This window comes from Manacus candei, unplaced genomic scaffold (genome assembly GCF_025592945.1).
Source record: "Manacus candei isolate 608988 ecotype Guabito, Panama unplaced genomic scaffold, ASM2559294v1 h1tg000022l, whole genome shotgun sequence".
Lineage (NCBI taxonomy): Eukaryota > Metazoa > Chordata > Aves > Passeriformes > Pipridae > Manacus > Manacus candei.
The window spans coordinates 112,067-127,533 of record NW_026138070.1 but is presented as its reverse complement, the minus strand read 5'-3'; the positions used below and the strand labels follow the sequence as shown (position 1 = coordinate 127,533).

The window sequence follows — 15,467 nt, the reverse complement described above, 5'->3', positions numbered from 1 at the left end:
GACATGCATTTTTAAAAGTGTGTCTCAGATGGGGCTGTCTGTCCCTGTGGCTTTTGACGAAGCAACAACTTCAGTTTGTTGGTTTTTTTCAGCATGTTGAAAAGATGCTCTGGAAAGACACCCCTCCTTCTGACTAGCAAAAGCAGTTTAGGCTATTTGAATCCCATGAGCAACAGAATGTGTCAGAGTGTGTGCTGTAATCTCTGCCCTGGGTTGTTAGAGGCCTCTGCATCACCATGTGCCTATTGCTGTGCTGGTGCTATGTACATCCTGCATCACAACAGCACAGTCCCAATTCGAATTGCTTAAACTCTAAGTGTTGGGGTGTGCAACTGGGATGCAGGAAAACTTTTCTTGAATAACTTGTCAACAGGACATGTGACAAATGAAGTCACCAAGTGCAACCTAGTATGGTTGGAGTCTCATGTTTCCTCTGGATCTTGCCTAACAGCTAGTAAATCACAATACAGGGATTGCAAGGCAATGAGTAACCTTGCAAAGACACACTTGCCGTTTGCTTGTGTCTCCCTTGCACCTTGCCATGCAGCAGTTGGACTCAACATGGCATGAGCTGATATGGTCCTTAGCGTGAACTTCCTGCAAGCTGGTAAGTGCCCCAAGAGTCTTATGCCTAAAGACTGCTCAGTGTATAGCGTTGGTTGTGTGTTCCAGTTGGCTTCCAAAAGGGCACTCAGTAGTGCTGACACTGCCCTTGAAAAGTTGTGAATAATAAACATATTAACAAAGGTAAAATAAATATTAGAGGTAAGGGGAACATGTGTCTGTCACCTGGGTAGGTAGTGGGCAGGAGATCATTCTTCTGGGTCAGGCCTGATGATCCTGTTCTTGATCCAGAGACTTTGTGCATGGAGGGCCTCTTAGTGTGTTATTATGATAGCTCAATGTGATTAGTTACTAGCATCCTCAAGCAGATTCAGGGTGGTGATGGTGGGGTAATCTGCCATGGTTTTTCATGGCACCATATTTGCGCTTTTTTTCCTTTGTGGCTTTCACATGCTAAGAATTTGTGGACGATAGCGTTAATCTTCAGCAAGAAGCTGCAGCTTTTCAACACAGAAGCATCTCTGACTCACTTTGCAAGGAAATGAATAGTAGTCCTGGTTCCCATGTTTCAGTGGCATGACACTTAAAATTTGGAGTACCTAACACCTTTTCCAAAATTAACCACAACTGGGATCAAGGTGCACCCCAATATATAAATAATATAGCAACAGTCTATGAGCAATCACAGGTGTGGCTTCCATTTATGATTCAGAGAAAATAATGAGCTCTGTGGATGAAAATAGGCATTTGGGCAGGGATTATGCAAGGCCTGAATTATGATGCAGGATGGGTGGGGATAACATCTCTTTCAGTTTACAAATGCTAATCACAAGCTCAGCAGCCAGAAATCTCTGCAGCACTATTTAACGAATATTAATAAGTATAATTAAACTTTGTGTGCTAGATTTTCAGTGCCAAAGAGCTATGTGAAATGCAAAATATGCTATATGTTTTTGGTTTTAAATGAAAATAAGCTGCTTTAGAAGAAAGCTAACAGGAAATTAAAAGATTAAACTACTCTAAAAACAAAAGTTTACCCCAGGAACACTCAGTACACACAAAGAAAATGAATAGGCTACCTAACTACAGAGAGCCTACAAGCAGATAAAATGAGGGTTTACCTCCATCTCCAATTTCCTTCTTGACATAATCTAGAGAGTATGTATTTAGCATACAGCTTGTAATAATATTAAAAGTGTTTATAAGGGCCACAGTCTGTAATCATGAGTTTGAAGGGTGGGAATTCTACCATGACTGATCTGGCCATCACCTTAACCTTGAATTCCTGACAAGACTTGGGCTGAACACCATCAGCAATTACTCCCTACTGTAATAACTGCCCTTACAAAATTGGTGTCTTTGTCCTGGACTAGAAGGATGCTTTCCTTTATCATGTCAAACTTAACACTTCACTCAGACTGTTTAAAAACTAAATCAAGGCTGCAACTGGAGTAAATGCAGTCTTGGTGGGTGCTCTTCTGCAGTTTCAGAATGGTAGTAATTGTGCCTATTGCAGTCTGGGAGTGAATGGAAAACTCCTAGTAACAGCAGCAAAAATCAGTAATTTTAAATGACTGCAGATTTAATTATGTCGTCAATCTGCATGCTTCTGAATCAGGTTTAATTTCTGTTTTTTCTCTTACAATGCAAAAGAAGCTGATGATCAGCTACAGCTCTGTGTTACTTAGTGACTTTGTCTGTTTAAGAGCAAGTTAATATAGTGAAGTTAAGCTAACGGGTTTTTCAAGTCACCTGGTACTAACACAGCCTCTTCCTTTCAGGAAAAGGTATACTGAGGCAAACATCCTGTCCTTTAGTTACAGCTGGACTCTGCTTCTCTAGGTTGATTTGCTAGTTTGAAACTCACCAAGTGAGGGATGTTTTGCCAACACCAGAGCAGCCAAGCAGCACTTACCAACACCAACCCTTACACAGGGTGAATATGACAAATGCTTCTGCTGTCACTTGGTACTTAGAGTGTTCTTTTGCTTGTGCAGTTTTGAGCCTGAGGGAGAGGTCACCCACACCCTCCCCTCTCCCTTCTCACCCACTTCGCTGGCAACCACATCTCATTGAAGTCTATTCAGTGATCCTGGGCTCACTGTGGGGCTGCCCTGGATCCAGCCCTCTGGAGTTTGCTGCAGTACAACCCCCTTTGTCTCAGCACAGCTGCTACCTCCTGGGACTCAGGAGCCCTCACCAGCATGGCTGGGTGGTTCCCAACAGGGCCGCTGAGAGCAGGGTGAGCAGTATATATGGCCTGCTTCTTGAATAAGGAAGCTGTGAGAGACATTGCTTTTCCATAGATGCACATTTTTCTTCCCTGCTTTAACACAAATTCCTTGACTCTCCAAATTTCAGTTTATCAAGTTGTAACTTCTTTGAAGTGTGATTATTCCAGTCAAATCAAGCTGGCAAGGGTCTTTGTCCTCAGAGGCAAAGCTATCAGGCCTTGCCCAGGTGAGCCCAAACTCTGAATATTCAAATGTGATCAGATTGTTGCAAAAGCATGTTGTGTCCTGACAAGTCTTATCATGTGCCCGGGGACAAGCAGAGAAATGTCTTCTGGCCAGAACTTGCAAAGCTTCCCCCACAGCTCTACAGCCTTAATTACTCACTTGGAAAATGAAATACAATTTTTGGGTCATACAAACTTTGTTCCCCAATGCACAGGAATCTGGTGTCTTAAGAAGCAAGGCTTCTACCTGCCTTTGTCAGTGACCCCCTTAGTGTCACACAGAGAGAATCACTGAATTGTGGACCAAGTCCTCAATGAAACCTTATTATTATGGATTTTTAGAGATTAAATGGCCAAGTTACTTAAATAGTATAAGACTTGCCTATAAGTTACTTTCCTTTTACTCAAGAGGTATGTCAGCTCTGTAACCTGTTTGAATGTCCTGCTCATAGCCAAGCAGTTCAGTTACTATGTTCAATTCAGGTTCTGTCCGTTTTACTTCAGTTGCACTAAAGGTAGTTTCTTGCTTAACTTCTGAAATGAGCCTTAACATCATGCTGTAATTCAGCTGACACAAAGCACATGGTAAGAAAACATCACTACAGTAAGAGTTGAGTTGGGTTTTTTTAATACTCAGGACTGAGTAGAAAATACCAACTCTCAGGAAAAGAGTATGCAATTCTTTTTTCTAGGAGAAAAAGTAATGGAGGTTAGGTTAAAAGTCTTCAACATTTTAGGAATTGCAGAAAAGGTTATGTAAGACCATTCAAAAGCACAAGTTTTATAATGGTTTTAAGCTTTTCAGCACTATAAATATGAAAATACCTTGTACTCAGAAGCAGATCAGGTAAAAAATCTGCTGCTGCTACATTAGCAGTTTTTTAGGGAACCTTTACTGCTAACGGAAGTGAAAATATGTGCTAGCAGGCAGGGCTGGAGAAACTCTAACAAATACCCCATTTTGTACCAGGTATTTTGGCTAAAAGGGGTGGGTTCAAGTACCAGGAATGGAGTGGGACCCAGAGGCAAAAGCTAGGAGAGATTTACAGGGCAGCTGCTTGGGTTTAGACTGAGTTCTACTGGAATGACAACTACCGAGTCTCTGCTGACTCTCACAGTCTACAACAAAACAGGTGCAGCTGAGCAGTGTTGATCTGTTTGCTGTAGCAGTGATGGTGTAACTGAGAAGGTACGTTATTTCACAGTCCTAGGGTTAAAACTGTTCATATTTAAGGGGAAGGTTACAAGTATAAATTTTACTTTTTCCACCTTAGAAAAATCTGGTTCTGGAAAGCAGAACTTTCAGTAGGCTGAGTATTCCAATCGACAGCCTTGCACAGGATTAGGTAGTTTGTTTATGTTTTGAAGGCCAATCTGCATGTTCTTAGCAGTGTTGCAGCACAGCTGCAAGTGTTTAAGTGCCTTTATAATTGAAGCTTAGTAATCTTCCCATCTGTAAAAGCTAAGTGATTAGCCATTACTGAAAAACTGCATCTGACATTTTTCCCATACAGTATAATTCCAAGGATGGTAACCTGCTTTATACCGAAATAAGCCCACTGACAGAACTGTTCAGACTGCTAGATCAAGGCAAGTATTTACCTACATACACAGCTTGAAGATCAAAGTTGTGTGATGCTTCTTATCTTCAGTAACCTTATCCATGGCTAGCATACTACAGTGAAATACACTTGTTTTGTGGTAAGTATTCACAATTTCTTTCCCCTTCTAACCATGCTATCTATACTCAAAGTTTTTTCATCCTCAGAATATAAGTAGTTCGCTTTCAGTGACCCTTAATGTACAATTTAGTTATTTTTTTTTCCAGGTGAAAAATTGAAGAGAGGAACACTCCTTGCCTCTCTTTTCTGTATGATGGTGGCTAACATGCTATGGGTGACTCTAGAAAAAAACCAAAGTCATTCATGTTAGGCCAGATAACTTAATCTCACAGAATGTTTTATTGCCAGCACAAAACTATAGACAACATGCTACCAGGCAGTAACGAGGCATTAAAATTAACAGTGTGCAATGTGAGTTATTGAACACTTCTGCAGCAGTCTTAATTCTAATTAAATGCAAGGTGAATTCAACATTTGTTGTATATTTAACATTATTGACTTTGAACTTTGCAGTAAATGCAGAACTCAAATGCACAATTGCATACACTATTCAATAAAGCAAAATCCAAAATGTATCATAAATAAGTATTTTATAACTTTATTAAACTCAAGACATGACAATATTCAAAATACAAAGTGAATTATTTTTTATTCAATACTGTACATGATGCAGAAATATCAGTGCATTTCTATAGCATGTATTTCACCTTCATTTAGTTTGTACTAAAACAAATAAAAAGTAAGCTTTAAAATAGCTCAAACATCTCATTCAGCAGTTTAAACTGTAAACAGCTTGTTTACTTCTGTTAGGAGGAACACATTCATCTTCTGTACCCCCATTAATGAGCACCCTTTCTCTTGTGCTTTTCTGTAAGAGGATAAATGTAACCAAAATGAGCATGAGAAACTGCTAATGTGGCACCTCAGTGAACTTCAGTGGATGGCTGAGGCACAGTGAAGAAAAATTAAACAGCAAGAAGCAGCATCAAAGCAGCAAGAGACGGGACTGACACTGTTCATAAATGGAATCATGTTTTTCCCTCGTACCCTCCTCCTCCTCCCCTAAAATACTGAACAGAAACAAAAACACAAGACCAGCTTGTGCTGTGTTTCTGTATTTAATACAGTCAGAATTTCAGACTCTAGGTGAGCACACAGTTGTTACTGCCTACCTGACAGCAACCGTGTGGCTGCTCAGGACACTCTCACACGTATCTAGGATCCAGCAGGAAAAGAGCAGCAGCAGAGGCTTAGCAATAGCTGGTCCAAGTCTCTTCTAGGAAAAACTGCAAAACTGAGCCAAGTGTGTCTAGCAAGTGAATCCACAAAACCAACTCACTTTAAAAGTCTATTAGCATCAAATTAATTTGTAAAATAGATTAAACTTTCAAAATGTGCTTCCAATATGCCTGTCAAGTCTTGAAGTGGGTATCAAATCTTGCAGTTACCTTCTTATCAGGCTGACATAGCCTAGTCAAAGAGAACAGAGTCTGTTCTCAGTACGGTTACTGTATAAAAGAAATTTTGGAAAATACCCAATACAAAAACTGTACTGCATTACTTGGTCTGCTGTCTGCTTTATAAGTGACTCATCAGCAAAGCTCGATTTTAATTATTTTTTTTTTTGATAATGTGACTACCAAATACGTTCATCTAGGTAGCATACAACTGGCCAGCTGTGACTACTATCCCTCCATGTTTCTTTGTATGGGAACTTTGTAGGTTTTCAGCTTACATACCTAGACAAACAAAAAGAGTCTTAAGAAACATATCGAATATATGCAGCATAAGAGGACTTTACAATCCACTTTCCAGTTCTCAGAGGTCAAACTGCTCCTACTTCATTATCTGAGAACCATAAGAACTTTGTAACATGATAAAGGTCAGCTCCATCCTGAACAACTGAGCTGGGACTGACTGTGCTCCCAGAAACTACGGGGAAACCACATAAGACAGGTGTTTTCGTTTCAGGTGACCACCTATGTCCATTCTCGGTTTTGAGTCCAGTTTTGTCGGAGCTGAGGTGGCTGTGCAGTCACCAGACCAGGACTGAACCTCAGTGTTAGAGCTCCTTTCTTCTGCTTCTCTGAAGAATTTCTCATACTTGTCCAAATATGGAGGCCTTTCAGGTAGCAGATAGTAGTGTGTTGAACTGGCCTTCTTACCATTTTCAATAATTGGAAGAATGCAAGGGACCCTGTTTGAAGATCCTTCACTATTTTGTCTTTGTAGAGCTTTGCTGCTGACATACTTAGGATCAGGTGCAAAACTCTGGGTGGGGGGCATAACCCCATTGAGGTATGATGGGAGGCTTTTGGGGCTCGGGGTACGGGAATTGCTGTGTGACAGAGGTTCTCTTGGGGGTACTTTTGGAGGCCTGTCTTCATCGCTGTACGCGCTAGAAGCAACTTCTGCTGACCACCTTCTGTAGTCTGGTTTGAGCGCCCTTGGAGGTATGGGAACCCTTGGTGGAATCTCTGGTTTATCTTCATCAGAGGTTGGAGAAGACCTGTTTAAGTGTCCAGATAGTCTTACTATTGGTTTATTAAGAGATCCAGCTGGCCCAGAATGGGACCTTCGCAAGCGTCGATGCAGCTGCTGTGGAGGAGGGTAAATACTGGATATGTATACATTTAGGCTTTGTGTAGGGTTGGAATCTTCTGGTTTTGGTCCTGCTGGAGTATCAAAGTATGCATAGTTGATCTGTCCACAGCCCCTAAAGCTCCGCCGACTTGGAGCACTGGCTTTAAAAGGAGGAAGTTCATAATCTTCTAACAAAAAGTCAGTATCTGAGCTAGTCAGGAATTCCACTTCTTTGTCAACCTCATCTGAAGTAAGGTCTTCAGAAATAGGTAGAGGGGGTAGAGGCCTGGAGCTACGATCATTGGAAGATGTAGACAGAAATTGAATTGGTCCATTTTTTATTGCCATGTGAGGAGGTGTTTCTTCAGAAACACAGCTCATGGTTAATGATAGTTTACTAAAGCCAGGAACGAGATGGTCTTCATATCTTGAAACTGTCAGTTCACTTTTGGGACTTACAGGAAGTGGACTGGATTTCTGAGATGGGACTTGGATGCAACTTTCAGCAATGTGGTCATTCATGGAAGCCTGGTTGGAAGAGTGCCCTAAAAAGGTGAAAAATTCTTAGAGACACTTTTCTAAGTAACACTCTAGCACATGACTTTACCACTGCATATTTAATGCCTTCTAATGCAACAGTAAGTAGTGTCTGTTTAATGACTACAGTAGTGAAATTAGGTATTACAGATCTCTTATGGTCATGGATTTATGCTTTAGTTAAGATAGCAGCAGATTACTTTATTGTTTCAGGTCAGTGCTCCAGTTAAATGAGGTAGTTCAAGAGACCCCATGCATAAGCAAGAGAGAGCTACAGCTACAAAGATCTCAGCATAGGACTACAACAGAACAAGTGCTATTTTAGTAAATGGTTTTTCTGTCAGAAGTGTAATGGCAACTCGAAGGCATCATAAGTACAAGGAAAAGGTGTGTCGGAGTGTTTTTGTTTGTTTGAACTTCATCATGTTATTTAAAAGTGGGTTTTTTGGTTGGACTTGAATAGGAGCGTTTTCTTGAAATGCTCCGTTCTGGCACCGGGGGGCGCCCGTCGCAGCCAGGGACGGGTCTGCGTCGGGCCCGGAGACAGACAATCCACTCACTGCACTTCTAAACACTCGTGTGTCAGTCTTTTATACTCACCAATGGATGGCAAATGCTGCTCTGTCGATGGACCTAAATTATATGCCACTGCTATAGGGTCCACATTAAAGAAAGTACTAAAAAAAGAAAAAAAAAAGCCTTCACTGTAAACAAACCATAGGTCTGTCACCAAATACAAGTACTCATCATACTCATTTTATATACTTGAAGATGCAACAGATTAAAATTTTAGCCTCACTCACTTTTCAAATCCACTGTGGCTACCCCAGCAGGTTTTCAAACTCCCCATGCCTTGACTAGTGTGAAGAAATCCGGTTTTTAATGGGACTCTCATCTCCTGAGCAGCAACTCCTGCAGTTGACATTGTGCAGCGTTCTCTGGTGATGTCTCACGACGACCTTAGATATTCAGTACTTGACAGGTTTCCTGCGGTTTTCATTCCCTTCAACAGAGAAGACATAAATATCAGAAATGCAAATCTGATGATTTCATCTCTCATCTGAAATTTCAGTATTCAAATAATTAAACAGCTCAGTAGAAAGGCCTTCTGTCCTACTTGCCAATAGAAAAACCTGACCAAACTTCTTGCTTTGAGTCTATCTGTAGAATTGAAGTAAAAAATAGGTAAGTTCTCTTAGAGAATTACACTGTATAGAAAAAAACCCACGTTCAGTAAAGCTATTGATATATAGCAACTGTGCATCAACAACACTTCAGTTCTTGTACGTAAACTACTAGTTATTAATACAAAAAAGGCTTTTAAAAAGTTTTCTAGAACAATCTATTTAACTTTCTAATTGCTATCTATCTTTAGTTTTATCTTTTTGCTAAAGAGTTTATAGTTTCCAGTGTAGCCAACAAATAACAGCCTAGTCTGTTGTTAAGTATTACCTTCCATAGCCTTTGCTCCAATAAACAGAATTACTGACTACTTGAACTGGAATTCTAAGACTTCTTTTATATAAAGCAGTAAGCATTAAGATACTTTAAAACAGCCTCAAGTCTTCTAGCTATTTCAAACAAATCAGAAATCTAGTGATTCGAAATAATCGCCACTGAAACCATACTGCTGCATTCAGATCTATTTTGAACGTGTGAACAATGCTTTATCTGGCCCTTTTACAACAGAAAAAATGTGTTGGCAATTACTATATATTGAGTAAGTAATCAGAGTCTAAGGAACAAACTGACTCACTTGGCTTTGCTTAGGAAATTCAGAAAGGATTATTGGGGAGGGGAAGGGGCAGTGTAAAATTAGTCAGCATCATGAAGGCAGAAAAAATTAAGTCCAAAACTATAAGCCAAGATGTTCTATGGGTCTGTGCTTCATCTACACAAATAGCCTGATTTCAGCAAGTACAATATGGTGCTATATGGCTGTTTAAAAAACACACACACAAACCCTACCAAACCAAACCCCACCGAAACCAGTTTAATTTGTATCTCCCTTGAAAATCAATAATATGACCATATAATACTAATGTGAACTTCTCCACACCCCTCCTCCAAAAGAATTCCACCAACAGCTGAGGGCCAGCTCCTGCATACTGGCATAGAAAAACCCTCACAGTATGGTATTGCAGTGGGTACAGAAACAGCTAATAGCTTATGCTTATGGTAAATCTGTTCTAAACCAGGCTTTCTATGCAGATGTGTAACCTTCCTTTTCCTTTAGGAGGAAAGATCCATCATACCTACTTGCAGCACGAGGGATGGGCAGACTCGTAAACAGGACTATAACCAGGTGCCCTGGGATTAGTTTGCAGTCCAGCACCTCTATTTGCCATTTATAAACAACTATTTGAGAAAGACCAACTCTGCTATGCTTTTCCAAATTTGAATTGGGTCTAGTATTGATCATCTTAAGAAAAGAGTATATGCAAAATAGATTCTGACTGTATGCATGTTTATGAGGTGCAAGACCCAATCGCATTCTCTTTAAGAGTCTGATGGTTTTCTTGATCATGACTTTCAGTGATCACCATTGTGTCAACAGAAGTGGGATTTTTTAATTCACTGCCAGATATCCCATATATTTTAGTCAGGCATTTCAGAATAACTCTGGACAGGAGGCTTTCATAGAAGTGAATAGGGGACGAACCAGTGCTCTGTCTGCTGCGGCATAGTCCTACCTCATTCAGCCCTCCTGATTTTAGTGAAGACCGTGTTCTTCTTTTCAGACAACCTCCTTAAAAAGCTAGTTTAACGCTGGAAGTTTTTGTATAACGCAGTTAAATTGGACCCTTCCTGGTAATAGGAATTGCAGATCTTCATCAGGAAACTACATATAAACATACAGCCCCAGGAAGCAATAACATAGTTCTGTAAGTACAAGCAGAACCATTGTTTATGGGGGAGCAGAACACTAGAGGAACCCATTTGTCAAAATGACTTAAGCAGCATAGTACACATATAGCACCAATTCTAAAATTACTTCTTAACATGTTAATGTAACTTGCAAATAAAACATCCATCTTATCAGCTCACACTGTATTGAGCAATGATTTTTTATGCCTCAGATCCTATCCCATAGCAACAAATCTGCAAAAGAAATGAAGGAGAATGAATAAGTGAGCTTAAGGTTAATGCCTACTGTCTATTTCGGTATTTCTGAAGTCAAATGCAAGTTACAAGTTAAAAAAGACTCACTGGTACAAAACACTGATCAGGCAGCAAATTATAGTACTCCACTTCAGCACATGTGCAAGACCCGACAAGACCATGAGCAAGACATTGATTAAAATATAAAATATCAGACAGGGGGAACAACTGCTGTAGTTTGAGAGCACGTGTAGTGTGCTGTGTTAACATACAACCCTTGCAGGGCTTATTAAGAGGCCCAACCTCCACCAGCTCCCATGCCAAAACCACTGCAGGTAATTACTGTGTCAGCTTCCCAAATGCTGTATAAATCTCAGCTCTCAAGACTGATGGTTGCACAATCACCTCTCTGATATCCCTCTGGAATGCTAAGGTTAACATCTAAAATGACATATATTTACATACTCTAGGAAAAGGTAATTTTCACTTGTTTCAATCAGTCTTTATTTTTTAAACATACAGACAATTTTTGCAGCCATACAACTTGCTTCATTCTAAAAATAACCTCTTTGCGAATTCACAGAAGGTGATCTGCCTTGACATTTCAGAGTTATGAAACTATCCCGAGTGCCTTAAGCTAGGACTATCAAGAGATAGTATTCTTTCAATAAACCACCTAGTTACTTTCTCAGTGGAGTCTAAGAGAGTTGTTGCTTATACTTTAAAACATGCATAAGCTTGTTTGAAGACATAGTATCTTAAGAGGGAGACATGTAACATGTAATTGAGGAGTACAAACTCTGTATTTTAGACAGCACACTCTTACTAAAGCCGAATAGTACGTATTATATTCTAGTAATTGGCTTTAAAAACCAGTAAAATTTACAAAAGTCAGTCATGAAGATATAAATATCAACAATTCTCAGTGTAACTGATGTCCCAATCCTGCCTCCTTAAAAATTTAAGGATCTGAACTTAACCATAAAAAACATCAAATTGTATTTGCTAAAGAAAATGGACACTATGCAGTAATGAAGCATTCTTGATCTCACACTCGTGTGCTGCTCATTTGCACAGAATGGGTTTCCAGTTACTCTGCTTGTCTGGCCTAGTTATGCATCGATTATGGCACTTAGGAAGACTGAAGCACTTTTGAAGAAATGGAGTTCACACTGAAACTACAGCTAGTAATTTCTACAGGGCAGATACAAGCCAAGGCAATTCAAAGATTTGTTGATGCATAAGGAAGCTACCAACACCATTCATTGTAAGGCAACAGCACAAAGGAGACACTTTTTAATTGTTCAGGTCTGTTTGCATTAACAAATATGAATAATACTAAATATTGGAGATTAATTTTTTTTTACAAGGCCAAATATACTTTCAAACTTGAACTAGTGAGTGATGAATAACAGGATAGCTGTGTGTAAGCTGAAAATGGTCAAATGTATCCATAAACAGTAGAGTATGTACATAATGGTATCTACAATGTATATGGGAATATGTGGAAAAATTTTTGTGGTGAGTTACAGAAAACATCACAAATATGCAGTTTTCATACGGATACATATCAATAAACACTTGCATTACAACAACAGTAATCCTCTTAGAAACTAAGAAGCACTTGCATATATTTTAGCTCAACATCTATCACTGATCACACAGAGAACCTTATTACTCTGTTCCCTGCTCTCCCAGTCCCAATGCAGCCAAATATTTGAGGCAAGTCAAGTTCATAATGAAGAAAACCTTCCCGGTACGCACAGTAGACCAAAGCACACTCTAAAATGTTTCACTAAATGGGGATGGAATACAGCAATTTGCTGTACAGATTTCTGAATGCCTGTAAAAAATTTTGGACAGATTTTATAAAGGCAACACTCTTGAAGAGAAGCTGAGATACGTCTTGTAAGAAATGGGAAAGAGGGAAAGGAAAAAAAAGTAAGACCTACTTACCCCTTCTGGGAGGGGAAGAAATGTGTCTACCTTAAATCCACAACCTATTTTTGCTCACCTTGCCACCACATTATCTTTAACAAATCTCAGAAGCAATTCACAGGAGGAGGGGCACATTTTTGCACTACAAGTCATCCACTCCAGCTAGCTGTTCCTTATTTGACAAGGTGATGTAATTTCCTTTTTCTCCTTTGACTTTCTATTTAACATAAGTACCTGAGATAGAGGTATCCCTTTTAATATTTAAGCATTTCAGACTTCCAATTGGACTTTAAAAGCTTAAGAGCTGTTAATATATTTTCTGGAACTCCATATACTTAAAAAAAAACCAAACCCCTAAAAATTTCTGGTTCTCTAGTTCTCATATCATCCCTTAAGTACTTCTGTCTGTGCAACTAGATGAATGCTGAGTAACTGACACCTAGCAGAAACAGCCTCATGAGAAGGTTAGTTTAAATCTACTAATAAATAATTAGATCTTATTTACTATGCATCAAACCTCCATAGTGCAGGTCAGTATTCCTGACTCACAGGCCAAATCATGCCCTGATACGGGCCTCAGAAGATTTTTCCATTTATAGGAATTATATTCTTTGCAGTTATTATATAAATGAATTGCATTCTTAACTTCCAGATACTTTTCTACACGTTCTGCCAGCCAGAAATAGACCATTCCGTTGCAAAGAATTTAAGACTATGATCACTTAGTAACTGCTCAAATCATAGGTGCCTGCAAATAAAACTAATTCTACGGGTATACTCCAGACAAATCGACTAAACAGCAGACAAATGATGTATTTAGATTGTAAGTCAGCTAGTTTGAAATACATTCAAAGAACCACAGTTCATCAAGGAGTTTAAGTTCACTTAAAATTTGGGCTACCATTTCGCAGTCCTGCACAGCAAATGGGAGGAACCTGTAAATCGCCAGTAGAAAACTAATAATTAAATAGCAAGACAATTGCCTTGCCTCTGTTTGTCAGATTTCAGATGCATGCTTAAGGTATGGTACTTCACCCTCCTGAAAATTTTAATGTGAATACAGACAGCTTACATTCAGGAAATAAAAATTCCTTTATAGCTGACTCAGAGTCATAACCATAGTGTTAGACACAGTGTGATAACTTTTAATTCTGTTTTCCACTGCAGAGAAGTGGAACTGTTTTCCTCTGAAATAATTCTTATACTGCAGAGGATGACAAAGGGCTTCACCAAGGACATATTCCCCTTCTCAAAAGATAGGTTTCTATTTTAAAAAGGAAAATAGAAAATTATCCCACATAGGTAAAGAAAACTAGGTCTGTGCATAAAGTAATAAAGGTAAATTGAGCAGTTTAACTAGATTATAAATGCAATTCACAAATGCATTTCACCTGTCATTCCAGTATAACAAACATTCAAGTATTCCCAAAATGACCACAGATCTTGCCCCCAGAGCCTTTTCTATCCAGTTTATTAATATGTAATGAGGTACTGTTATCTTTAGATCAAGTATAATAATCTTTTTCTTATTACTTCAGAATACTGCACAGGCCCCTTAGTCTGTGCACTAGTGACAGGAGACCACTGAAGTCTACAGAGCCCCCCGGCCTGCTCGCTCTGCGTGTCACAGGCTCTGCGCGTCACAGGCTCGAGAGACGCACGGTCAGTACTGGAAGGGTACAGCGATGTCTCCAGATTTACCATCACAGACTGGCTATTTTAGAAAATCGAGGATAACTGTGTAATGGGGTGGTAAGTCACAAAGAAATGTTTATTCTAAATTAAGCCATCCTAAATTAGAGTGCGAAGCACAGAGTTCGAGCCCAGAATGCGGTTCCCTGTTACTCCCAGGAGCGAGACGAGCACTGATACTGTTTCGGGTCAGGAAGAAAACGCGTGGCACGCCACGCTGATTTCCAAGAATGTGGTTACGGGCTTCGCTGACCCCAGGCGGGTCCCATCCCCCCTAGAGAGACTCCTGCCGCGGTAGCGCGCCCAATCCCACCGCGGCGAGCACGGCGGCGGTCACATCCGACATGCCCCCCGGCAGACTCCCGTGGGTGAACGACGCCGCGGCGGGTCTGGCCCCGGTGCCCCCCCCAACCCCACCCCGGCAGCACAAGGGCACCAAACGCGCTCCCGCTCCTCCCGCGCGCGGCCCGGGCCGGGGCCGCCGCCATCCACCGGGCCCGCCGGCGTGGGCCGCGCCGCGCCTCCGTGCCCGGGGCCCGGCCAACTCCGGCGCCGCGACCCGCCCGACCCGCGTGTGCCGCCGGTGGCCACCCAACCCACCAGCCACGGCCCCCGCTCCTCTCGCCAGCGGCGGGGCCCGGCGTGGCACGGAAGGGGCGACCCCGAGCCGCGGCCAAGCGGCCCCGGTGCGCGGGCACGGGGCCGGGGGGCGCCGCCGCCATGTGACCGCGGGGCGCGGGCGGTGCCGCCGGGGCCGTCACTCACCCCGACAGTGTCGCGCAGCTCCGCGCGGCCGCCAGCGCCACACGCATGCGCCGCGACTGCGCCCGGTCACTGCCGCAGCGCGCGTCGGCCACCGCCCTTATAGCGGGGGGCGGAGCCACCGGTGACCCCGCCCGACGCCCGTCGCTTTTGTCAGGAAAAGCCTTAAAGGGGCCGCGGCCGCGCGGGGCGATGGCGGCGTTGAGGTG

The 15,467-nt window shown here is 41.5% G+C and overlaps 2 protein-coding genes across 5 annotated transcripts in view; one reads left to right on the top strand and one right to left on the bottom strand.

Annotated features, from left to right (window-relative positions):
• Window positions 1-4,954: 4,954 nt before the first annotated feature.
• On the bottom strand, window positions 4,955-15,391 carry ERRFI1 (ERBB receptor feedback inhibitor 1). Of its 2 annotated transcripts, none has more exons than XM_051786399.1 (4): window positions 15,262-15,391; window positions 8,568-8,767; window positions 8,365-8,441; window positions 4,955-7,772 (listed from the first exon to the last, which is right to left on the bottom strand). In XM_051786399.1, the coding sequence occupies exons 2-4, from the start codon at window positions 8,687-8,689 to the stop codon at window positions 6,577-6,579; spliced, it is 1,395 nt and encodes a 464-aa protein (XP_051642359.1). In that variant the 5' UTR covers window positions 8,690-8,767; window positions 15,262-15,391; the 3' UTR covers window positions 4,955-6,576. The 2 variants fall into 2 exon arrangements, with proteins under 2 accessions (XP_051642359.1, XP_051642360.1); XM_051786400.1 differs by lacking the exon at window positions 15,262-15,391 and adding an exon at window positions 15,097-15,249.
• SLC45A1 (solute carrier family 45 member 1) overlaps window positions 15,362-15,467 on the top strand; it is a 59,196-nt gene continuing 59,090 nt past the window's right edge. For 2 of the 3 annotated variants that reach the window (XM_051786396.1, XM_051786386.1), the window contains exon 1: window positions 15,362-15,464. The gene's annotated coding sequence lies outside the window, so the exon portion shown is untranslated. The remainder of the gene's footprint in view (window positions 15,465-15,467) is intronic. The other variant, XM_051786381.1, reaches the window with a different exon arrangement.

Coding starts and splice junctions, on each gene's coding strand:
- ERRFI1 (XM_051786399.1), bottom strand. CDS start 8,689: ATGTCAACTGCAGGAGTTGCTGCTCAGGAGATGAGAGTCCCATTAAAA. Junction 8,442..8,567: donor AGCCACAGTGGATTTGAAAA/GTGAGTGAGGCT, acceptor TTCTTTTTTTAG/TACTTTCTTTAATGTGGACC. Junction 7,773..8,364: donor GCAGCATTTGCCATCCATTG/GTGAGTATAAAA, acceptor TCACCTTTTTAG/GGCACTCTTCCAACCAGGCT.